Source organism: Medicago sativa, chromosome 2 (genome assembly GCF_051527215.1).
Source record: "Medicago sativa cultivar Bolivia chromosome 2, Bolivia_mono, whole genome shotgun sequence".
NCBI lineage: Eukaryota > Viridiplantae > Streptophyta > Magnoliopsida > Fabales > Fabaceae > Medicago > Medicago sativa.
The window spans coordinates 70800278-70826843 of NC_140750.1; the positions used below are offsets into that span (position 1 = coordinate 70800278).

The 26566-nt window shown below is 36.8% G+C and overlaps 1 protein-coding gene across 1 annotated transcript; it reads right to left on the reverse strand.

The window, feature by feature from the left end:
- Nucleotides 1–17040: 17040 nt before the first annotated feature.
- LOC146950281 (heat shock 70 kDa protein 4-like) lies at nt 17041–18955 on the reverse strand. Its single transcript, XM_085746226.1, has one exon. The coding sequence runs from the start codon at nt 18476–18478 to the stop codon at nt 17357–17359; it is 1122 nt and encodes a 373-aa protein (XP_085602352.1). The 5' UTR covers nt 18479–18955; the 3' UTR covers nt 17041–17356.
- Between the last annotated feature and the right edge of the window lie 7611 nt (nt 18956–26566).

Below are 26566 nucleotides of genomic sequence, written 5' to 3' on the forward strand. Positions count from 1 at the left end.
TCTCTTTTTTCACCGTTGTGGACGACGGCTTCCCTGGCACCGTTCCTCTGTGTTGCTCCTTTGATCTGAGCCTTTGCTTGATTCAGTGTTGGAACTGGATTCGGATGTGTGATTTGGCACTGGAATCTTCGGATTCGAATTTGTTGTGATTCGGTACTGATTTTTGATTCAATTTCTGTGTGATTTGGTGGCGTTGTTGTTGGATTCAGACGAATCTAACTCGTAACTGAGAAATCTGTGGTTATTTTGATGAATTTGGCTCGGATTGTGATGATTTTTGGAGAGGAATTGAGTTTGTTAGGGTTTGGGATTCATGTGTTCTTGATGAGATTCATCAAGTTCATGTGAATCTTGATGATTTTGATCTGTTTCTGGTGGAGAGAGAGAGAGAGAGAAAGTGTTTTTGATGACTGTGCAGAAAATGATTGGTATCCTTGACCTTTTGACTGTGATGTGGCTTTTATAGCTGACAATTGTGACTGCTGGACCTGTTAAATGATGACATGTGGCATAACTAACTCTTGGACAAATGAAAAAAGGACACGTGGCACCTGGACTGTGACTTGGACGAAAATGGACAAAAAATGCAATTTTTAGGAATTTAGGACTAAAAATAAAAATAAAATGAATTAAAATTGGTAATTGGAAAATAACGTAAAGTGAAACGATTAAAATTGACAAAACGGACTAAAACGAACCAATGGCCTAAATGAGGTACTTTAAAGTACCTCTCTGCCGAAATTTCGTGTGAAATGACCAAAATGCCCCTGGGGGCTAAAACGACTAAAAATGACTCAGATGCAAATTTAAAAATGGATTTTTAACAAGGAATTGAATCAAAGACTCAGACAAGCAAAATTAAAAGACTCAGAGACAATTTTTAGGATTTAAACAGTGACTTGACACTTGAAATGACCAAAATGCCCCTAGGGGCAAAACTGACCCAAAAATGACTTCAAATGCAAATTTTGGAATGGATTTTGACATAGAATGAAACAAAGACTTATTCAACCTATTTGAAAGGACTCAAACAAATTTTTAAAAGACTGAAAGAGAAATTTGACATAGGAAATGACTAAAATACCCTTGCATGTAAATTTTGCAAATGAAATTGAAATGGAGTGCAGAGAAAGATGCAATTGATCAGAGATAGTTCAAATGACTTATAATGCAAGAAAAGAGGAATTGAGTTAGTATGTTTAGGTCCAAAATTAGGGTATAACATTCCGCTGCATATAGATTCTGATAATCACTTCAGAAGCTGTCTCACTTAGCTTCTGATCAGTGTTTTCAGTTTGTAGGAGAAACGAAGAATTTTCCATAACACAATTCAACCCCCCCTTCTTGTGTTTTTCTCACCTTCATATTCTTTTATAATATCGGCGCTATGGTCATTGTCCTAACTAATGTTATATTATATTTGATATTTGATTTGATATTTGATTTTGAAATGTCAATTATCTACCATTTGAAAGGTTAAATTTACCGAACATTTCAACTTCAATAGAATAGCTATTCAATTATAAGTCGTCAGTTATATTAGCTATCAGCTATAAACTAACATTTGAGCTATGAACTAACTTTTTATAACTTAATTCTACCAAACGAAACCTTAATTAATGTCATGCAGGAAAGGGTGTATTGGGTAATGAGGCCTATCATTGTTTACTGCAATATGATATGATGATTAAGGGTGTGTTTGGCTTGGAAAAGAAAGTGTAAGGAAAAATACAAAAAGGAAATATTGTTGAAGGAATGAAAGTTAAAAGAAAGTGAGAAGAAAGTAGGATGATTTTTTTAGTTGTTTGGTATCAGTGAAAGAGAATGGAAAGTGAGAAGAAAGAATGCTGAATATTTTGAAAATGACATAAATATCCTTATAATAGGATGAGTTGTATATTTATTTATTACTTTTAAATAATATATATAAATGCATAAATATTAATAATTTAATATATGTACATGAACATAAACATTTATTTATATATAGGTTTTGAAAATACAAATATCAGTAGCATATCCCATATTTATTTATCAATATTATAATTTATATAGTACTTTTATGTACACATGGGTAAAAGTGGAACAACACAAAATCAAAAGCCTTTCTCACCCTTTCCGCGCACGGGTGGGAGGAAATTTTTTTACGCGTGGGTCCCACAAATCTTTCTTTCCTTAGCTACTGTTCTTCTGAACCAAACTGTAAAAAGTTTTTAGATTTGCGTGCTTTCATTAATCTTTCTTTCCATAGGCTATCTTTCCTTAACCTTTCATGGGAACCAAACACACCCTAAGAGTGTCCAAAACCACACATACACATATTTGGCGGGAGCAGTTCCTCAATTATTGAGATGGATCTATTAACAAGTTTTGTCATGACGATGATTGAGATGGATCTATTAACAAGTTTTGTCATGATGATGATGATAAAAAAGGGGAGTAGAGATAAAACTAAATCTCACATTATATTTGATATTATCTCTGACAAAAAATATTGTTGTCTATAACAACCTTATAAGAAAAGTCTTCTTATAGAGCCCCACATTAGAATAGATAAGACTTGAACAAAGGTTTATAAGTGAGTGTAGGCATATTAGAAATAGAAACTAACGAGTAACAAGAAACACTGACAATTCTAAGAACAATAGGATAATTCAAATGAAAGTTTACATCCTGATGATATCTTTGGACAAGAGGATAATTCTTCTATAATCTGACCTTTCTCCAAAAGCATTCTATTAGAAGGGATCTATGAGAGAATGAATGAATCGATATTTTATTCATATTGCTAATGATACATTTATACAACAATTGTTACAAGGAATAATGACTTGAGACAAATACTATAATGGATGATAATTGCTAGGAACAAAGTCAAAACCAGTACCAGACCAAACATGAGAGCCATTATATTAATTACAAGTTATGGTGAGAGATATGATGTTGGCATTGACTTGATTGTAATTAAATTACATATCTTGGCTTGTCTGCATGACTGTTGCATCCTTAACACGCCCCCGCAAGATGGGAGTGCCGTCGGTAACTCCGGTCTTGTTCTGTAGAAGTTGATGACGAGCTTTGGAGAGACGTTTCGTGAGAAAGTCAGCTAGCTGGTCAACTGTGCTAACATGATGAATTTTGAGTTTCTGCTGTTGTACCAAATCGCGAACAAAGTGAACGTCAATGGCGATATGTTTCATGCGAGTGTGGTACACATGATTGTGCGTAAGATATGTAGCACTCAGATTATCACACAAAATAGAAGGTGTGGATGAAGAAGATACACCTAATTCAATGAGAAGCGCCTCAACCCCAAACTTAAACCATTCCTTGTCCTCAAGGAATTCATTTGCAAAATTGACAGTCGACAGTAAAATAACAAATACCTGATCAAGTAATACTACCAAAAAGTTCAATCACCTTACTAGCTAAAGATGAGCTAGTTTGACTTGTTCGCATCCACGAATTCACAACTCCACGCAACAATTTGAAGAGGGTTCACAGTCGACATGCAATCTACATATTACCATACGCTTGAAAAGTTTCTAAACGTCAATCAAAATCAATGTCAATGCACACTTTGAGGTCTTTAAGGGTTATAACGGGGCTTAGGTGAAGGTGGGATAATATTTGGATAAGTAGGCTACCCAAAATTTGAGTTAGGCATTCCTACGGAAGTTAAAGCACAAAATTCAATCCTTCATTCATTCACCTTATGAAACAACAATTAATGTAAAGGTACTAGAGAATATTTTTAACAGTTGGGACAATCGAGTTTGAAGTTACTCGGATTTTCAATGTTTTGTCCCTTTCTTTTCATCATTCAATTTCATTTTTTTTATACACCATTTTTGTGTATATTTTTCATTGATAAAGTTCATTCTTCATTCTTTGTTCTCTTATTCTCTAGTACCCCCACCCCAAACTTAATTGGTTGCAAATTCCAATAGCAACCCCAAACTTAATCTTTAGCAACATTCTACAATGCCTAACTCAGAAAAAACATTAAGGGACAAGTCCTAAAAGTCTCTAAGCTTGTAATGTAGTTTGTCACCGAACAAAAAGTTCTAATCCTACCGGCTCAAATTGGCTAAGAAATGGATAATATATAACAATTAAAATCAGGGTAGGCTTCAAAAGGCTCACAGGACCAAGCACTTTTGCCTCAGTGTGCTAATGACAAAGACCAATCAACAGTAGAGAAAAATCGCAAGTTCTAGAAATGTAGATGCATGGAATATTCTAATATATGTAAATTGAAAAACAAAATTTGGCAATGAACCTTATGGCTGAGATTTCTGGGAGTTGTGACTACCTATCTTTACTGCCGTACACTTCGCCTTTGAAATACCAAGTCACTCCTCCTTTTGAACTTTTGGAATACCACTTTGATCAAACACTTGTTACTAAACTGTAAAGAGTCAACTAAACAAGCAAATTCATCAATAATAAACAAGTGCAGGAATAATTACATAAACGGGGGTATAACTGAGTTAAACCAAAATGAAAATTAAAGACAAATTGTTTGACTCAACAGTAGAAATAAAATATTGAAAATAAAGACATAATAAAAAGGATGGGTTGCCTCCCACCAAGCGCTTTCTTTTACGTCATTGAGCTTGACGCTTCAACCACTTGTTAGGGTGGCAAGTATGATAAAAAGAATATATCACCCTTTTTCTTCCTCTTGTTAGGCAGGAATTCCATGAACTTGGCATAAAGAATCAGATACTCCCATGCACTCACTGTTAATCTTTTGGAATTTAAGCTCTCCCACCTTAGAGAAGGACATGCATCAATTTGCACACGAGTTATTTCCTTAATCCCTGTTGGTTCAAACTTCGGGAAAATGTCAGCACTCCTCACTTTTGAATTTTCTTCCACCACAACATTGTGACACTCAATCTCCATCTGAACCAATTTCCTCTGAGACTCGTGTGCTTTCTCAACAAGATCACCACACTGAACATCAAACTTTTCAAATAAAACTTGATTTGACACCAAGAAATCATCTAAAATATTCTGAAGTTGAGTATTGTAATCGATGTTTATCACCTCTTTTTTCCCTTCACCATCACTACCTGGTTGATTCGCCTCATAATGACCACAACTCGAGATTTTGTTGTCCAAAATTTTGATCTTAAAAGATAGCATATATTTTTCATACTGCAACTTAGCAATCTCTTCTGTGTCATAGAGGAGTACCCTGTCTATCATAGCTGCAAAACTTGGATAAACTTTTCAGTAGCACAGTACAATGAGAAGAAAACAAAGAGCATAATAATTTTTTTTTAATATATATATATATATATATATATATATATATACACAAAAATATAAATGACAGAAATCCTAAATAAAAACAAAATTTCCAAATTGAAATGACTCAACAGTCCCCGGCAACGGCGCCAAAAACTTGATAGACGTTTGGCAAGTGCACCAAATACTATCGAAGTAGTAAAAATATCGATCCCACGAGGACTGTGTTAATCTCAATTCAGCACTAAGGTTAATATTTAGGATGTGTAAAATATTTTGTTTGCCACTAGGCAGTAGATTTGATTTGCATAAAAAGTAAATAAACAGAAAATAGATATAATTTTGGAAAAGATAAAGAGAGAAATGAGATCAGGTCTGTCAAATCCTCTATGTTTCCTCTAATTGGTTACTGCACCTATTATTACTAATGATTCTCTAGTTTCACGATAGTTAACAAATTATCCCTAATCAATCTTAAACTACAGCCCTCTTCTTAAACTACAGCCCCTAATTCCTTAGGTGGTCTAATAATCCTTGAAGGTTTTATAGACGTTAACCTAATATCACTAACAAACGATTATCCATTCCTAGACTAACCATGTTTATTAGCACAATTCAATTAGGTCTAAGTCGAAAGCTATGGTCAGTAGTCATTCGTTCTCACAAAATCATGTTTATATTTGATCAGGATATAAAAAGCATTAAGAACAATTGAATTGAATAAAAACTAGAAATTCATTAATAAACAATAGAGTTTCACAGCAACATATGATCAATTAGGGTTACATAGGTTCATCTCCGACCTAATCTCTAAGAGATTTAGCTACTCATAATTGAGTTTACAAATAGCATAATCAATTAAAGAATTAAAACATACATAAACTGGGTTAGAGATGATGAAATCCTCTCCGCTGCAGCCTTCTGGGTGTTAAAATCGCACTTTAGCTCTCCAAAATCGTAATCCCCTTTGTTTGAGACTGACTTCAGCTTAAATAGGCAAATCTGGATCGCCCAAAATCGCGCTACGGTTGTGAAAATCGTACCACGATTTCACTGCTTCAAAAACATGCATTCTGCCAAGCCAAAATCGCGCTACGGTTGTGAAAATCGCGGTACGATTTCTGGTTTTCCAGCACTTCCAGATTTTCTGCTTTTCACACCCCCAGTCTGTCTAAAATTGCTACAGACTCAATAAAAACATCAGCACATCTATTTCTTCAAAATCTTCTATTTTTCTGCTCTTTTTGCTGCTTAATCTTGCTTGTGAACTCAAAAATGTCATGAAAAAGACTCTAAAAATAGTGCATGACTGACTGTCATCAAGAGGTGATCCAGGATAATTCTGCTGCAGTATTTGCTAAGGATCGATACTTAGCTTCAGTTGATGATCTTGCTACTGCTCTTTGTTTGGATGATTTCCATGAGATGAGGTTGGGGCCATAGTAAACAAGGTGAGCTGATGTAGATGTGTAATCATCTTTATTCCCAGCCCAATCAGCGTCACTATATGCAATGAGGGCAGAAGATGTTGGTTTCTGAAGTAGAAGACCATGAAAGATTGTACCTTTGAGATAACGCAGAATCCTTTTAAGAGCAGTCAAATGAGCAGTGGTGGGTCTTTGCATAAATTGAGCAAGTTTATTAACAGAGAACGCAATGTCAGGCCGTGTCATGGATAAGTATTGGAGGCTGCCTACAATGCTGCGATAAAATGTAGCGTCAGTACTTGGAGAACCATCATCTTTCTTTAATGAAATGGTTGTTGATAATGGAGTAAGCACCGCTTTGGCATCAGTCATTTTTGTTCTTTCAAGAAGCTCAGCAATGTATTTATGTTGGGAGAGGAATAAACCTGTAGCGGTTTGAATGACTTCAACACCAAGAAAGTAATGCAATGGACCCAAATCTTTGATGGAGAATGAACTTGCAAGCCTGGTTATGCACTCATTGATTTTATCAGTTGAGTTTCCCGTGATGATAATGTCATCAACATACACAAGAGTGTATAACACCATCTGTTTGTCTTTGAGAATGAATAGAGATGAATCAGATTTTGAATTTACAAACCCATAGTCACAAAGGAACTTGCGCAAAGTTTGGTACCAAGCACGTGGTGCTTGTTTAAGGCCGTATATTGACTTTTTGAGACGACAAACATGACGCGGCTTATCAGGATTAATGAAACCTGGAGGTTGTTGCATGTAGACTTCTTCAGATAAAGAGCCGTGTAGGAATGCATTGTTCACATCTAATTGGCGTAATGACCACTTATGTTGTAAGGCTAAGGAAAGAACCAACCTTACTGTTATAGGTTTAACGACTGGGCTGAATGTTTGAGTATAGTCAAGTCCAAGTCTTTGGTGGAAGCCTTTGGCCACTAGTCTGGCTTTGTATCTGTCAATATCACCATTTGCTTTCCTCTTAACTCGATAGATCCATTTGCACCCTATGACATTTTTGTTGCTGAGCCGAGGGACGAGATCCCATGTGTCTTGAAGGATTAAGGCATCAAATTCCTTGCTCATGGCATCTCGCCATTCAATTGTTTTGAGTGCTTGGCTTACACATGTGGGTTCAACTGAGATAGGAAGTGGGTGTTTGGTGGTAAGAAGGTATTTGGGATTTGGTTTTGATATTTCATTCATTGCTCTTGTAATTGGGCGAAGAACTGCAGGTTCCGGCGGCCGTACTGATGCGTGTGATTCCATGTGTAATGGTGATTCTGTGGAGGTATGTTGGGGAGATTGGTCAACTGACGGAGAGGATGATATAGGTGTATTTGGGTTATTTGTAGTGAGAAGAAGGGTAGACAGTGAAGATATTGAATTTTGGGGAATATTGGTTGGAGTATTTGTAGAAGGTATATGTGTGTCTAGCTGCTCAAAAATTAGTGGGTGGCGAGATATGGGTGAGGGGGGACTTGAATGTGTGGCTGAAGTTGCAGGGCTAGAAGCATATAAGTTTGAATTGAAAGGAAAGATTGACTCATGGAAAACCACATGTCTTGAGAGATATAATTTTTGAGTGGGAGGATGGTAGCATTGGTAGGCATGATGTTGAGTGGATGGACCTAGAAAGACACAAGGCATGCTTCTGTTTGATAGTTTGTTTTGAGAGTAAGGACGTAGCCATGGGTAACATAGACTTCCAAACACACGAAGATTGTTGTAATTGGGTTGTGATCCAAAGATTAGTTCATGAGAACACTTGTTTTGACACTTAGGTGTAGGCATGCGGTTTTTGAGGTAGACTGCCATTTGAAATCCATAGCACCAAAAATTTTGTGGGATGGAAGCGTGAGATAAGAGTGTTAGTGCAGTTTCGACTATATGGCGATGTTTGCGTTCCGCAATGCCAATATGTTCAGGAGTGTAAGGTGGACTTATGTAATGTGATATTCCATGTGCATTGAAATAAGATTTGAGTTTGATATATTCAGTTCCACCATCTGTGTAAATTGATTTTACCTTGTTGGAGAAAAGATTTTCAATTTTAGTATGAAATTGTGGGAAGATGGCTACTACATCAGTTTTGCTTCTAAGAGGATAAATCCATGTATATCTAGTAAAGTGGTCAACAAACACAAGATAATATCTATAACCATTAATGGATGTTATAGGGGATGGTCCCCAAACATCAGAGAAAATAAGTTCTAGAGGAGAATTAGTTTTTATGGATGATATAGAAAAAGGAAGTTTGTGGCTTTTATTGATAGAGCAAGAATTACAATGAAATTTTTTATTATTCAAATTCCTAGATAAGCCAGAACTAGATAACATTTGTGTGAGAACTTTGGGTGAAGGATGACCAAATCGAGCATGCCAGAGGGGGGTAGAGATTATGGTTGTTGATAGGGCAGTGGGTGATGGAGAGATTGGCTTGTAGGTATACAAATCACCATTACTTGGACCGCGCATCAAAACCGCCCCCGTTACCTGATCCTTCACACAAAAAAGGAAGAATGAAATTCAATGTAAGCTTTGTTTGTTTTGTAAAATTTTGAGACAGAAATAAGATTATGTTTTGCATGAGGAACACATAGAATATTTTGCAAATTAAAAATAGTTTTTGGTGTAGGAAGAGTGGTGGATCCAACATGGGAAATTTTCAAACCTGTACCATCACCAATTTGCACTTCTTTTGGCCCATCATATTCAGAGTGAATGTGCATATTATTCAGATTTGTGCTGATATGATGGTTGGCCCCAGTATCAAACACCCAATTAGGAGTTGCAGGAGAAGCAGATGCATAGTGAGCTGTTGGAGAATTGTTAGACTTAGGTATCTCTGGACAATAGCGAGCTATGTGACCAATGGCTGAGCAAAATTGACAACGCGGTGGTGGTCTATTTCCACGTGAGTTGAATCCACGCGTCTTGCGAGATTGATAGCCACCACGACCATTAGATGTATTGAGATGAGGTGGTCTGCCATGTGATGGTGTTGGAAGAAGACCATCATTTTTGGAATTGTGCAATGTTGGCAGTTGGTACTTGTATATCCACTTGGGATTCACGACGAATGTAGTCGTCATGGGCCAATAAGTGACTGTGAAGTTCCTCAAAAGTGAAAGGACGCTCACGAGTACGAATTGAGGCTGCAATATCACGATATTCCGATCCAAGGCCATTGAGGATGTAGAGAGTAAGATCATCATCTGAAAGTGTTTTATCGATGACAGCAAGTTCATCTGCAAGACTTTTGACAGAGAACAGATAGTCTGTGATGGTTTTGTCACCTTTGGTGCATTGCTGAATTTGGTTTTTGATGGTCATGACATGAGAGCGGGAAGTGTTTGCAAATTGAGCTTCGATGGCAACCCATAGGGTTCGAGCAGTGTCATAGGAGGCAAAGGAAAGACTGTCAGCTTCAGTCATGGATGAGATAAGAAGATTTATAATTAATTGATCAATGGTGAACCAATTGGTGTATTCCGGGTTGGGGCTGGATTTGCCGTCGGTGATGATGTCAGGATTTTGAGTTGGGGTGGTTCCATCGTTGTGGCCCATAATTTGGATACCTGAGAGTAAGGTCGTGACCTGACGTTTCCAAGCACGATGGTTTTTGCGGGACAGTTTGAAGGTAATGGAAGCATTGAGAAGAAGGGTCTGTTTGGATGGAGTAGTGGTAGTGGTTGCCATTAGGAAGAAAGAAGGAACGATTTGCTTGTTAAGGCTGGTTTCAGGCTGATACCATATGAGAGAATGAATGAATCTATATTTTATTCATATTGCTAATGATACATTTATACAGCAATTGTTACAAGGAATAATGACTTGAGACAAATACTATAATGGATGATAATTGCTAGGAACAAAGTCAAAACCAGTACCAGACCAAACATGAGAGCCATTATATTAATTACAAGTTATGGTGAGAGATATGATGTTGGCATTGACTTGATTGTAATTAAATTACATATCTTGGCTTGTCTGCATGACTGTTGCATCCTTAACAGGATCTCGTAAAAGTTGATAGTCATGTCTTATAAAAGCCTTGCATTCCGCAAAATATGTTGTACATAACAAATATCATTTGCCCAACCTTCAAAGTCTGAAGTTAAAATAGTACATGATTTGAGATGATACAAAACACATTCAAGAACCGAAAATGGGTATTCCCATTCCCCGGATGATATGGTCTCTTTTTTTTGGATGATATGGCCTTCCGATACTGTTAAAGAGATGAAAATAACATTTAAAAAATATATAGGAAAAAAAAAGAACAAAAAATAAACAAATATACTACTCAACTATTGGCTTCTTAGAAAAAAAATACTCAACAAACCTTTTTAACATAAAGAATTTGAAGCTTGGGGCAAAGTCGGAGTAGTTCTACCACGTCATCCCAACAATGACGACAGTTTAACCTTAGTTTAATATGAATTAAGTTTGGAAACATTGAAATGACTTTGAAAAGAGCATCTTGAGAGTCGATAGACACTCTAACCAACTTAGAAAGGGCCAAGGATTTTTTAAATACTGTTTCTGGTGCATTATTTTTGGCACGTTCCACACAACAGATGCGATTAACATGCAAATATTATAGGTTAGGACATGAAGAAAGAAAGTTTATGTAATCATTCCGACTTTTAAATCCCACCCGTTTCAAATTTAGGGATTTCAAAGATGGAAGATTAACACATGAAGTATCATTTCCAACCTTTAACTTCGAAAGTTTGAGAATAGTTAGTGTTTCAGATATGAAAATAATGGGCTTCATGGTGCGAAAATACAGCTTGAGATCAAACTCCTCAACACGACATTGTATTAAGACTTCTAGCCATGTGTTGATAATGTGGATATCTTTCTCGCGGGGAAGTTGTGGTGCGACTTCTAGCCATGCGTTAATGTTGTGGATATCTTTCTTGCGAGCAAACAGATTACGGCGGTGGCCACGATAACATTGGTTGAAGCGAAACTTTTTGAGTGGATGAGCCTGGTTGATTGAAAGAGGATGGATCATGAGGTTATCAACAAAGCTACATAAGAGATAATAGGTCTGGAAGTCTTTGAAGTTAACATCGTTGAAGTAGAGAACGGGGAGTGAATAGAAGAGTGGGGTCCACCGCTTAGAAAGAAGTGTTGTAGTGAAAGAAAATTTTGTTGGGAGAAAAGAGAGTATGTGACACAATAACTCATCTGGTAATTCGCTTATTCTATCCACAACTGCTATTGAGTCCTGAGAAGGGAGGAATGGTTCGAGAGAGCATTGTGGCACCTGTTAATATCAAACAAAGTGAACGATATGGATGAATAATGAATGTACATTACAACATCATCAACAACAACAAAAAACATAAGAAAATTCTACAGCTACTTAAAAAAAAAATTAGGTGTGCGAAACACAAACGAAATCTAGAAAGATGAAGGCAATTCATCCTATCAATTATCAAACATATTGGAAACCCTAATAAACAATTTCACACTCAAACATAAGAAACAAGCACGAAGCATATGCTCTATTATGTGGGATGCTTGAGACACGAGGTGGAAATCTGTTAGTATTTGTATCCAAATATTCTTTCAAGATGAGAAGCCTTTGGTAGTATCTTCTCGCTTCGTTATAAAATATTACCTCCGAAACCAAAACATATAATAATAATCAACAATATCAGTTAAGAGAAAATTCCATCAATGTTCATAATGTAACAAAAACTCGAAAGACAAAAAACGGGATTATCAGAAAATTAAACAAACCACTAATTAAGAGCGGACATATAAACACAAATATTAATGGCAATCAAAAACACGTGAAAAACGTAATTCAATTCAACTTAGAAGCTTTGAAACTATTGAGTCAGAAAACAAAACAAATATTAACAAACATAAGTTAAAAGAAATTTTTACCAATGTTCCTGATATAACATAAACTCGAAAAATGGAGATAGGGATTCTCATAAATTTAAACAAACTCATAATTAAGTGCATAAATATAAACTATGAAGCACTGACACATACATTTGGAGAGAAAAAAAATCAATTAATGAATCGTATGTGTCGTGACAGAATCAAAAGTGTCATGCTCCTATGCAATCAGAAAAATAAAAATTAAAAAAAAAAACATAGCCTAACAGAGACAAAATTTGATCATCAAAATTCAAAATAATTGATGATCATGAGAAAATTTCGGTGGCTACTCTCTTCTATAAAGATTTTAATGAAAACAGTAATTGTGAAGGGAGAGAATAGAAAAGAGGGAACAGAATTGTTTCACCTCCATCAAATCCCTAGGGTTCTGGCTTATATCGATGTGTAAAATGAGTCGAGATGGATATATAGAGTATAGACTCTAGCATGATTCACTCATGCTTATTAGAATCAATTCTATTTAATGTACAATCATTTCAATTTATGTACACATTAAACATTATTAGTTGACTACCACTATCTCCGAAAACTAGTTAAGGAAACAAGAATATTCATAATGTCTTAAAATATCTGTAAAAAATATACTTCCTCCGTCTCACAATAATTGTTACTTTACCATTTTTTCTTTTTCTCAAAATAATTGTCACTTTAGAATACCAATGCAACATTTATTTTTTTTTTCTCAATTAATATACCCTTATTTATTAAATTTCATCCAACTTAACCACTCCACTAACTACAATTAATAAGAGTGTTTTAGTAAATGACACTAATTTTACTATCAAAATCAACCCAACTAATCATTTCCTTAATAACCGTGCTCAAACCTTAAACGACTATAATTTAGAGACGGGGAGTATTTCTTAATATTGTAAAAAAATGTTATTATATGACCCTGGTAATATTAATGCTCTTGGAAAAAAAAACACATTCAGTTTATAATAAAAAGTTTATTTTTTGTCAAAAAAATAAAAAGTTTATTTGCACTAGTAAAAGAATAAAAAAAGTTATTTGCTCTTTCAAAAAATTATTTGTTATAATTAATTTTTTTGGTGGCATTTTTTGTAATTAATTGTTATAAATGGTGATGTAATTTAATTTTTTTTAAGAAGCTAAATTAGAACACTCAAATTAGCACGGAGAGAATCGAATGTGAGACTTTGAAGAGGAAGAATAATTAATTATTAAAAGGGTCATGCTAAACGGTGCCCCAGGGCACTGGTTAAGCATACAAAAAAAAAGGAAATTCTTACCATAAAAGAAAATTTTGTTGACTTATTTATGAATTAATTACATAATTTTTAATGCAATAATTACTATATAATTTCTCGTTTTAGAATCATTAACCAGCACCGGTTAGCATTTCCTTTATACATACATATTTTAGATAAAATAATAGGGTAATAATGGAAGAAAGACCCTGCATTGTTAGAAAAATCATTTGAGGAATGCAAAAGGAAGGTGCAAGTAGATGAGAAGAGATTGCAGCCCATAAAGGGAGATTTGGAGGAGTTTTGCAAAGAGCTCAAGACAAAAGAGATAAAACTTAATGAATTCTGCTCTTTACCCAAATGATTTCGCTCATTCCCAAAGTAAATTACCTTAATGCCCTTGCGCATGTTAACTCACGCCACACAAGTTAACATGCGTTAGTTATAACGGTAACGCAACTTAAGTTGCGCAGCATTACTTAAGTTGGTTATCAGCAACACAAAACCTCCATTCCTCCATTTCTCAACTTTTGAAAAACGAAATTTTCACCCCCAAATCCAAATTTCACCATTCTTGCGCCATTCAAACCAAATTTCGTCCACATTATCAAGTAAGTGATTATTATACTACTTCTTTGCATTATTTTGGTTGAAATTTTCGAATTTGTGTAGAAAATTAACATTTTTAGGTTTTTAAAAAATTGTCTTGCATGTTAAAGATTATGGTTGTTAGTGATGATTGAACTTAGGAATTGTTGTTTAGATGTTGTTTAGGGTACAATGTGGTAGTTTAGGGTTTTGAAAATGCTAGATTACATAGTTGTTTGAAAAATGCACACTACGTGTTCGGTGAAATGTCTCAATGATAATTTTTTTGGTTTTATTGGATTGTTAATGATGTAATTAGTTAGAGTTATGTTTGTTAATGTTGAGTATTGTTAATTTGACTGCAATGTGGTAGTTTATGGATTCAAATGACACTGTTGACATTATAGTGTTGTTGTTGTATTGTTAAAGATTACACGTATGTTGCTGTCTAAATTATGTGAAAATGTGTTAAATATTTTTTGATTTTGTGCAGATATGTCTGAGCAGGAGAGGCCTGATAGGCTTAGGTTAGGGAGGACGGTCCCTACTAGTAGTGCACGTAGGGAGAAGCAAGCACTACATCCTCCGGAGGGTCGAGGTCGAGGGAGAGTGGGGGCCACGAGTCTTGCTACTAGTGGTGCTACTGTTGATGCTGCGGGGGGATCGACGTCACAGACGGGTGCATCCCAGATTATGGACCCCCCACAGTATCAGCATCAGTTTGAGGAGCTGGCTTATCAGGATCAGCATTATCAGGAGCAGGTTGGATTTCAGTCGGGTTATCACTATCAGGAGTGGTATGAGTATCAGCATCAGACGACGAGCCTTGGAAGCATTCGGAGAGGTACGTGAGGTGGTTCTACCGTGTGTCCCATCCTCTCATCGTCAACCCTGCTCCAGAGCCTGATATTGTCATGCCGAGACCTGTCTACCAGGATATTCTTGTTGACCAGGAGTGGGCCAGACATCCTCCCGATCCATTGCAGGTCATCGGCAGCATGAGAGAGAGAGTGGAGCATGCGATGGGGATTCCAGAGGTGGTTTCTAATCCACTTTTCTTTGGCATTTTGGAGGGCCTCCGTACCGACTATAGTGTGTTTGAGCAGCAGCCGGTTCCGAGGAGGAGGTCTAGGAGTCCACAGGAGGACCAGTAGTGTTAGGACTACATTTTAGGACCAGTAGTGTTAGGACTACATTTTATGACTTTTTTTTGGATATATTTGTAGTATTTTCTCGACTTTTTGGTTTTTACATTTAGGTCTAGCAGTTGGTTGTATGATATTTACATTTGCGCGGTTGCGCCTCTTTATGACATTTGCGTTAATTATCGTTAAAATTGCATTACTAAATTATTGTTGAATGAATGCATGTTCTCTAAATTAAGAGTTTTGGTTGAATCAATGAATACATGTACTGTAAACAGGGAATGAAGGAACAAAACAGTAGCTAGTGCCACTGCCATTGCTGTTTTGGTGCCACTGCCAGTCTGTTATGCTGCGAGCAGTGCACCATCAGAAGCGCAAGTTAAGTCACGCTAGTTTTAGTACTAGCGTGAGTTAAGTTGCGTGACTAGGCATGGGCTTGCGTGAGTTGAGTTGTGTGATTTGCAGTACACCAGCAACAACGTGAGTTAAGTCACGTAACATATCCAAGGCATGGGCTTGCTCTGAACCATAGGATTGCACTAGCGTGACTTAAGTCACGTAGCGTATCTTAACTCACGTGAAAGTTTGTACTAGCTTAACTTAAGTCACGCTACGTGACTTAAGTTACATTAGGTTTGTACTTGCGCATGTTAACATGCGTAGGGGTAAATAGGTAATTTACTTTGGGAATGAGCATTACTAGTCATCGACAACATTTTGTGTTGAATTGAATTTGATCTTATAAAATTATCGAATTAAGTTGAGTTTGAAGTGTAAATTGTTCATGTTTTGAGAAGTTGATATAAAATTCATGGATTTAACTCATTTATGGATTTGACCCATAAATTATTCTTGTGTGTCCACAATGTCACTTAACATGACACATTATCACTTAACCTACTAAAACTAAAAGAGGGACTAACATGATCAATACATTGATAATTGATAATATCTACAAAATAAGGAACTAAGTTGGTACGAGTTCCTAATATGAGCGACCAAATTGAGTATTCACTAAGACTTTGGTTTGGGTTGAGTTGAGTTGTCAACAGCTTGAGGCCAACACAACTATAATAGATAATTGACAATCAACATGAACAAACCAGAGATAGATTTTTGCAAATATAGAATGGTACAAAAGGAGTGACTTGTTAGTGACAGAATCAATGCTCAGATTATCCTAATCATATTATAAAGGCCTCATCTTACACTTTCATGCAAATTATGAAATGAGAATAATTTCCTGCACTTCATAGCCCTACATTCCAACCAATTTTTTAACTCTCAATTCAGTTAAAGGAATGCTTCCAAGGAACAGTATCCTATCATTCCAGCCAATTTTTAAAATTTGTCAAAGCCATGTTTTCTTTCTTTGAGATCATTGGTTAAATGCATAGATAGCACAACAGTTTCCTGCAATTTTTTTATCTCTACGCCCAACAGTATATTAGCAATCACATACTCATATGCCTATCAATGCTACTATTATTGACATTTCAAGTATCTACACACCTATTACATAATTGCTGAATATAGGATTAAAATTTCAATTCAGAAATATAGATTAACTTCTAAAAATGTATTACTCCGATCAATTTATGAAGCAAGCAGATAAATATATAAACATACTAGAAGGCTTTTATCCAAAAGATGGAGAATCTTGAAGAAGACTAAATGGAAATCTTTCAGGAGAGGTTGGCTTCATAAATGAAACGAAAAGAGAAGCATCTAAAGTCATGGTTTCAGCAGCAACAATTTAAGAACCAATTGAGAGAACAAAAATCTAGAGAAATTTGCTTATAATGTGCTGGAATATACTCTCAAGCTCCTTCAAATGATTTTCAAGAACATCTATTTCGCCCTGCTGGGTACTGTCAAGCAAACTTGTGGCCTTTGTAATTGCAGAGTTGATCTTGTCAGTTACTTGAGAAGAGAGCTTTAATTTAACATCCTCATTATTCAGAGCAATCCACAACTTGTAAACACAGTCATCTAATGCATTCATTACATTGGCCTTCCTTAGAAATTTCTCATCTTTAACACGGAAACCTTCAGCTTCTCTAATCATTTCTTCAATTTCTTGAGATGACAATCTTTCTTTGTTATTAGTTATTGTAATCCCATTCATACTACCAGTGGATATTTCATTAGCATAAACAATTAAGATACCATTTTCATCAATAGAAAAGCATACCTCTAGACGGTGACCGCAAGGAGCAGCTGGGAGGCTAGAAAGAGTAAAAGAACCAAGCAGATTGTTTTCACTTGCTCTTGCTCTCTCACCCTCATAAACTTTAATAGGAGCAGTAGCTTGGTTATCAGTAATTGTTGCATACCTTTGTGTTTTCTTGACAGGAATGCTAGTGTTCCCAGCAATTACCACGCTCATGATATCACCTTTTGTTGAGACACCAAGAGAAAAAGGCGCAACATCTTGCAGCACAAAATTTGAAACTTTTTTAAAGCCTTCACTCAACAAAGCAGCCTGCACAGCTGCACCAATTGCAACTGCCTCATCAGGGTTAATACTCTTACACAGATCCTTCCCTGCAAAAAATTCTTGCAATAGTTGTTGTACTTTTGGAATTCTAGAGGAGCCTCCAACAAGAACAACATCATGTATAGCACTCTTGTCCATCTTGGCATCACTGAGGCAACTCTCGGCGGTTTTCAAACACTCATTGAAAAGATCCATATTGATTTCCTCAAACTTAGCACGAGTGATTGATGTAAAGAAATCAATGCCCTCATATAAAGAATCTACCTCAATGGTGGTGATAACAGCAAAAGATAATGTCCTTTTTGCTCTCTCGCATGCTGATCTCAACCTCCTTAAGGCTCTTGAGTTTCCAGTAATGTCCACCTTGTTCTTCTTCTTAAACTCCTCTGCGAAGTAGTCCACCATCCTATTATCAAAGTCCTCTCCCCCGAGGTGTGTGTTTCCAGCTGTGGCCTTCACTTTGAAGACCTTATCCCTTTTCTTTTTGAATAAATCAGAGACCTTATCCTTAATTGTAAGGAGAGACACATCAAAAGTCCCACCACCCAAGTCAAAGATGAAAATATTTCGTTCTCGCACAGAGTTAGTTCTTTTGTCTAGACCATATTGTTAGGAAACTACGCACAATTTCCCCATGGTCAGATTAAGTGGAAGTGAAATAAATGCGGAATAACAACACACAAGATTGTTAACGAAGTTCGGCCAATAATGCCTACTCTCTGGACTGCTGCAGATCTCTTTAATAAAAAGGGAAATATATGTGTTTACAAACACTCACAAACTCTCACTACCCACAACCAAATTACACCCAAAAATTTTCTCTAAAATTCTCACACTGAGTTTTTCTCTAACTCTCTATTGATGTAATTCACTCACTTGTGTTGTGTTGTTTTTGTTGTGTGAATCCATTTGCAAGGCATCTATTTATAGGACAAATAAGACAATGTGAACTTGAAAAATCCATATTCAAATGTTGTTGCAAGTTGAATGTGAAACCTCAATGTTTCACATTTCTTTTCTTCAAAGTCATAAATGCAAGGCTTCACATGTGCTATTCCAATTCCACAAAAGTGTGCTATCCTTTTTTATATGTTCACACATGCATCACATGCATAAGTCCTATTTTGCCAACAATCTCCCACTTGAAGACTGATTTCAATCGGTCTTCACACCTCGATCATGCAGCAGCCTTCTCTGGTCTCTTACTTTAACAGGCCAACTGAAGTTGAGCACAACTTCAGTTTGTCGATAGTCACCACCTTTGTTAACATATCTGCAGGATTCTTACTTCCTTGAATTTTAATCAATGTTATAACCTCATCCTCAAGAAGAGATCTGATGAAGTGATAACGAAGACCTATGTGCTTTGTTCTCGAATGAAATGCTGAATTCCTTGACAGATGTATCGCACTCTGACTATCACTGTACAATGCAGATTTCTCTTGCATGAATCCTAACTCTGTCAACAATCCTTGAAGCCATATCAATTCTTTGCTGGCTTCTGTTACTGCTACATACTCAGCCTTTGTAGTGGATAAAGCGACAATCTTTTGTATTCGTGACAACCAACTAACTTCTCAAGTACCAATATTAAATATATAACCAGTTGTACTTCTTCTGTGATCAACCTCACCAGCAAAGTCTGCATCTACATAGCCTTCTACTTTTATCTTTCCTTTGCTAAAGTACAAACATTTCTCTGTGGTGCCTCTTAAATACCTCAAAATCCATTTAACCGCTTCCCAATGAGCTTTACCTGGATTTGACATAAACCTGCTAACAACTCCCACTGCATGGCCAATGTCTGGCCTCGTACAGACCATTGCGTACATCAAACTTCCAATTGCCGAAGCATATGGAATCTTAGCCATGAGTTCTTTTTCTTCCTCCGTCTGAGGTGATTGTTCTTGAGATAGGCGAAAATGACTTGCCAATAGTGTGTTAACCGGTTTGGCATCACCCATGTTGAATATTTGCAAAACACGGTTGATGTACTCTGCTTGAGATAACTGCAAAACTCCTTTTTTGCTTATCTCTCGTGATTTTCATACCAAGAATTTTCTTTGCCGAACCTAAATCATTCATGTCAAATTCTTTTGACAATTTCATCTTCAAGTTTTTGATCTCATCAATGTCTGAGCCTGCTACTAACATGTCATCAACATAAAGTAGTAAAATGATATAACTTGACTTATATCTCTTGAAGAAGCAACAATGGTCGGCATTGCACTTCTGGAAACCTTCCTTGTGCATGAAGCTTTCAAACTTAATATACCACTGCCTTGGAGCTTGTTCCAGGCCATGCAAGCTCTTCTTTAGCCTGCACACCATATTCTCTTTCTCTTTTTCTGAGAATCCTTCTGGTTGGTGCATGTATATCTCCTCATTTAAGTCTCCATGAACAAATGCAGTCTTCACATCTAACTGTTCAAGATAAAGATTTTCGCAGGCAACAATACTTAAGACATACCTGATAGTATTGAGCTTCACTACTGGAGCAAAAATCTCGGTGTAGTCAATTCCTTCCTTCTGCTGGAATCCTTTGACCACTAGTCGGGCTTTGTATCTTTTAGAGCCATCATGGTCCTCCTTTACTCGATACACCCATTTGTTGTGAAGTGCCTTCTTTCCTATGGGTAACTTAGCTAGTTCCCATGTCTGATTTGAGATCAAGGACTTCATTTCGTCTTTCATGGAAAGCTCCCACTTACTAGCATCCGTGGTCTGACATGCTTCATCATAATCTTCAGGCTCTCCTCCATCAGTTAACAACATGTAGTTTATGTATCTGCTGTTTGGAACACGAAGTATATAAGACCTTCTTAATTCAGGAACTGGAGTAGGATGCACTGGTGTGTCAGACGATTGTCTAATGCTTGATTCTCCCAATTCCTCTGAATGGGGACTCTCATCTGTGAGACTTCCTGGAACATCATCCATCTGTACATAAATAGGCTCGCTCAATCTTGAGTCGTTGGTGGTTGTGTTTGTTGGAACAAAATGTGTTTGACAATGAACCTTAAAGAGTTTTGATGATAACAAGGTATTAAAAATTGTAAATTGGACTAGCTAATTTTTGTTCAAGTGTACAGGACCATAATTATAAAGTTACATCATCATTGGTTCTGAATGAGCAAATAAAGGGCTATGGAAACAACAAAAATTTGAAGCTTGGACGCTCCTGAAGGCAACTTGCTCCTGAAGAAATAGCGCTCCTGAAGTAAGCTGCTCCTGAAGAATAGTGCTCCTGAAGACAAGAGGTCCAGAAGCCACATCATCAGAAGCTGCATCATCAGAAGCTGCAGAAGTCATCTCATCAGAAGCTGCATCATCAGAAGCTGCATCATCAGAAGCCGCATCATCAGAAGCTGCCTCATCAGAAGCCATTTCACCAGAAGCTGAATATCAACTGGATTTGCAAAGAATCAAGATTTGAAGAATTATCAACGCAAAAGCTGTCAATTGGATTCGAAAACACAAACAAAGGATTAGTGGAGTTTGCAACGGTCATTTCAAAGGTGTTTGAAGGCGTGTGCTTGCATTTTGAACGAAAGCGTTGACATTGTACTTTGTACGAATTGTACAACCACGTTCTCCACTACTCTGTTTTGTGTCTGCGCTTCAAGACAAGAAAACAGCTCCAGAATACGGTCTCGCCTGCATATATGTTCCTTTGGATAAGGAATGGTTTTCAAATTTGTTCTTCATAGGACAACAACCAAATCAGGCAAAAGATCATTGGTGAAAGATCAAGCTTCAACAACGACTCTTTGGTGTGCTGGCAATTTCACAACGTCTCTTTCACACCTCTATATAAAGGAGTGAAGACCTAGAGAATTGGTAATGCAAGAACGCTGAACGAAAGACTCACAAGATTTTCACAAGTACCAAACCTCTGCTGAAATTGTTCTGCATTCACTTAGAATTTCTGTGTCTCAAAGTCATATCTTAGAAATTCTTAAGTCCATTGAGTCTGTATCTGATTTGTATTGTGAGCACCTCTGATTGTATATCAAGTGTTCAACCTTAAACAATTTTCTGTGTAATTTTGTTTAGTTAGGAAGTCTCTTGCAGTAGTGCTTGAGCAGGAAGTCTCTTGATTGTGTTCTTGAGCAAAGGAAGTCTCTTGCTTGTGTGCTTGAGCATTGGAAGTCTCTTGCTTGTGTGCTTGAGCATTTGTAATCAGATATTACTCATAGTGAAATCTCCTTGGAAGTGCAAGGGGGACTGGACTACTTCCGGTTTGTGGAAGGAACCAGTATAATTGCTTTGTGTCGTTCTTCTTCTCTCTCTCTGTTTTATTCCGCTGCATTTAGATTCTGATCATCACTTCAGAAGCTGTCTCACTTAGCTTCTGATCAGTGTATTCAGTTGTTTAGAGGAACGAAGAATTTTTCAAAACACAATTCAACCCCCCTTCTTGTGTTTTTCTCACCTTCAATTGGTATCTAGAGCCTTGGTCTGTTGTGTAACACTTAACCGTGCAACAGTCAAAGATCTGAGAAAAACATGTCTACTCCTACTCCTACTGGTCCTGGTGATACTAGCTATAAACATGTCTCACATGATTATAGTGATAGTAAGAAAACCAGTGTTGGAAAAGTTCCAAAGTTCAATGGAGATGCTGAAGAGTTCTCTTGGTGGAAGACCAACTTTTACAGTTACATCATGAGCCTAGATGAGGAATTATGGGATATTCTGGAAGATGGTGTTGGTGATTTAGTCCTTGATGAAGAAGGAGCTGCTGTGGATAGAAAGAAACATACTTCAGAACTGAGGAAACTTTACAAGAAGCATCATATTATCAGAGGAGCTCTTGTCACTGCCATACCCAAAGCAGAATACATGAAGATGAGTGACAAATCCACTGCTAAAGCTATGTTTGCTTCTCTCTGTTCAAACTATGAAGGGAGCAAGAAGGTCAAAGAAGCAAAGGCTCTCCTGCTTGTACATCAGTATGAGTTATTCAAGATGAAGGATGATGAAACTATTGAGGAGATGTACTCAAGGTTTCAAACCTTAGTTTCTGGGCTACAGATTCTAAAGAAGAGCTATGTTGCTTCTGATCATGTAAGCAAGATTCTCAGAAGCTTACCTGCCAGATGGAGACCAAAAGTGACTGCCATTGAGGAAGCTAAAGATTTAAACACTTTAAGTGTCGAAGATCTTGTTAGTTCTCTCAAAGTTCATGAGTTAAGTCTTAATGAACATGAGTCTACTAAGAAGAGTAAATCAATAGCTCTTCCATCCAAAGGCAAGTCATCAAAAGCTCTCAAAGTGGTTGAATCTGAAGAGGAAGAACAGTCAAGTTCAGATTCTGAACCAGATGCTGCAGAAATGGCCATGCTCTCAAACAGACTTCAATATCTGGCCAAGAAGAACAGAAAGTTTCTCTCCAGAAGGGGTAACTCCAGAAGCTCAAGGAAAGAAGATCAGAAGGGATGCTTCAACTGTAAGAAGCCAGGTCACTTCATTGCTGAATGCCCTGATCTTCAAAGAGAAAAGTCAAAGGACAAATCAAAGAGGTCTACATTCAAACCAAGCAAATTCAAGAAGCAGATTAAGCAGAGTTTAATGGCAACCTGGGATGATTTGGGTAGTGAATCTGGATCTGATAAAGAGGAAGCTGATGAAGATGCAAAGGTAGCTGTTGGGTTGGTAGCAACAGCAACTTCAGAAGCTGGATCAGATTCAGACTCAGAAGATGAAAATGAGGTATGTCTAAGAGCAGTGCCAAAGCAAAGATCATGGTACCTAGACAGCGGTTGCTCAAGACACATGACAGGAGACAAGTCCATGTTCCTCAGCCTAACAATGAAAGAGGGAGGAAATGTGAAATTTGGAGGCAACCAGTCAGGCAAGATCATAGGTACAGGAACTATTGGTAATTCCTCTACCTCAATTAATAATGTATGGTTGGTAGATGGTCTTGAACATAACCTTTTGAGCATTAGTCAATTTTGTGATAATGGTTATGATGTGCTTTTTGAAAAACCCAACTGTACAGTAATCAACAAGGAAGACAAATCCATTGTGTTCAAGGGAAAGAGAGTTGACAATGTCTATAAAATCAATTTTTCTGAACTGGCTGATCAGAAGGTGATTTGTCTACTATCAGTGAATGATAAGAAATGGATGTGGCACAGAAGGTTGGGACATGCTAACTGGAGATTAATCTCTAAGCCTAGTAAGTTACAACTTGTGAATGGGCTACCAGACATTGACTATCATTCAGATGCACTCTGTGGTGCATGTCAGAGAGGGAAAATTGTGAAATCATCTTTTAAAACCAAAGACATTGTTTCAACCTCAAGACCTTTAGAATTACTCCATATTGATTTATTTGGACCAGTGAATACTGCATCCTTATATGGAAGTAGATATGGATTAGTCATTGTTGATGATTACAGCAGATGGACTTGGGTGAAATTCATAAAGAGTAAAGATGTTGCGTGTGATGTATTCAGTAGCTTCTGCACTCAAATTCAATCTGAAAAAGAATCAAAAATTTTGAAAATCAGAAGTGATCATGGTGGAGAATTTGAAAATGAGCCATTTGAAGCTTTTTGTGAAAAAACATGGAATTTTCCATGAATTCTCTTCTCCTAGAACACCACAACAAAATGGGGTTGTAGAGAGAAAGAATAGAACTTTACAAGAAATGGCCAGAACCATGATTCATGAAAACAATTTACCAAAACATTTTTGGGCAGAAGCAGTGAATACAGCATGCTATGTTCAAAACAGGATCTATATTAGACCTATTTTGGAGAAAACAGCATATGAACTCTTTAAAGGAAGAAAACCCAATATCTCTTACTTTCATCAATTTGGATGTACATGTTACATTCTGAACAACAAGCTCTACCTAAAGAAATTTGATGCCAAGGCCCAAAGAGGAATCTTTTTAGGTTACTCTGAAAGGTCAAAGGCATACAGAGTGTATAATTCAGAGACACTCTGTGTTGAAGAATCTATGCACGTTAAATTTGATGACAAGGAGCTTGAAGATAAAACTTCAAAGCAAGGTGAAAGTTTTGCAGAGATACAGGTTCCTGAAGCTACTCCAGAACCTGATCAGATAGCTGAATCTGAAGATAGTCCAGAAGCTGAACCCACATCAGAAGCGCAAGATGAAACTGCTTCTGATGAAGCACAAGATGGCTCACATCAAGAAGATCCTCCCAGAAACACATTCAAACACAAGTCTTCACATCCTGAGGAGCTAATCATTGGAAACAAAGATAGTCCAAGAAGAACAAGATCACATTTCAGACAAGAAGAGTCAATGATTGGACTAATCTCAATGATTGAACCTACAACAGTTGATGAAGCACTTTCAGATGATGGATGGATCCTAGCTATGCAAGAAGATTTGAATCAATTTCAAAGAAATGATGTGTGGGATCTGGTACCCAAACCTCAGCACAAGAACATTATTGGAACAAAATGGGTATTCAGAAACAAGCTGAATGAGCAAGGTGAAGTAACAAGAAACAAAGCCAGACTTGTTGCACAAGGGTATAGTCAACAAGAAGGCATTGATTACACTGAAACGTTTGCTCCAGTTGCAAGATTGGAAGCAATCAGGTTACTTCTTTCCTATGCAGTTAATCATGGCATAATATTATATCAAATGGATGTCAAGAGTGCATTTCTAAATGGTGTCATAGAAGAAGAAGTGTATGTCAAGCAACCTCCTGGATTTGAGGATATTAAATATCCTGACCATGTTTTTAAACTGAAGAAATCACTATATGGCTTGAAACAAGCTCCCAGAGCTTGGTATGATAGACTAAGTAATTTCTTAATCAAAAATGATTTTAAAAGAGGACAGGTTGATACTACACTCTTCAGAAGGACCCTTGGGAAAGATATTCTTGTTGTGCAAATATATGTTGATGATATAATATTTGGTTCTACTAATGCATCTCTTTGCAAGGAATTTTCTGAGTTAATGCAGGATGAATTTGAAATGAGCATGATGGGAGAGCTGAAGTTCTTCCTTGGCATTCAAATCAATCAATGCAAAGATGGAGTCTATGTTCATCAATCAAAGTACACAAAGGAGCTTCTGAAAAAGTTCAAACTTGAAGATTGTAAAGTGATGAACACTCCAATGCATCCTACATGCAACCTGAGCAAAGAAGATGAAGGAGCTAAAGTAGATCAGAAGCTATATAGAGGTATGATTGGTTCTTTGTTATACCTCACTGCATCTAGGCCAGATATTTTATTCAGTGTATGCTTGTGTGCAAGATTCCAATCAGATCCTAGAGAATCTCATATGACTGCTGTCAAGAGAATCTTCAGGTATTTGAAAGGAACAACTAATCTTGGACTCCTTTATAGGAAATCCTTAGATTATAAGCTAATTGGATTCTGTGATGCTGATTATGCTGGTGATAGGATTGAAAGAAAGTCAACCAGTGGCAATTGTCAATTTCTGGGTGATAATCTTATATCCTGGGCTAGCAAAAGACAAACAACTAT

What these genes read in the sequence shown, in the direction of transcription:
- LOC146950281 (XM_085746226.1), bottom strand. Translation starts at nt 18,478, where the DNA reads ATGGTGGACTACTTCGCAGAGGAGTTTAAGAAGAAGAACAAGGTGGAC.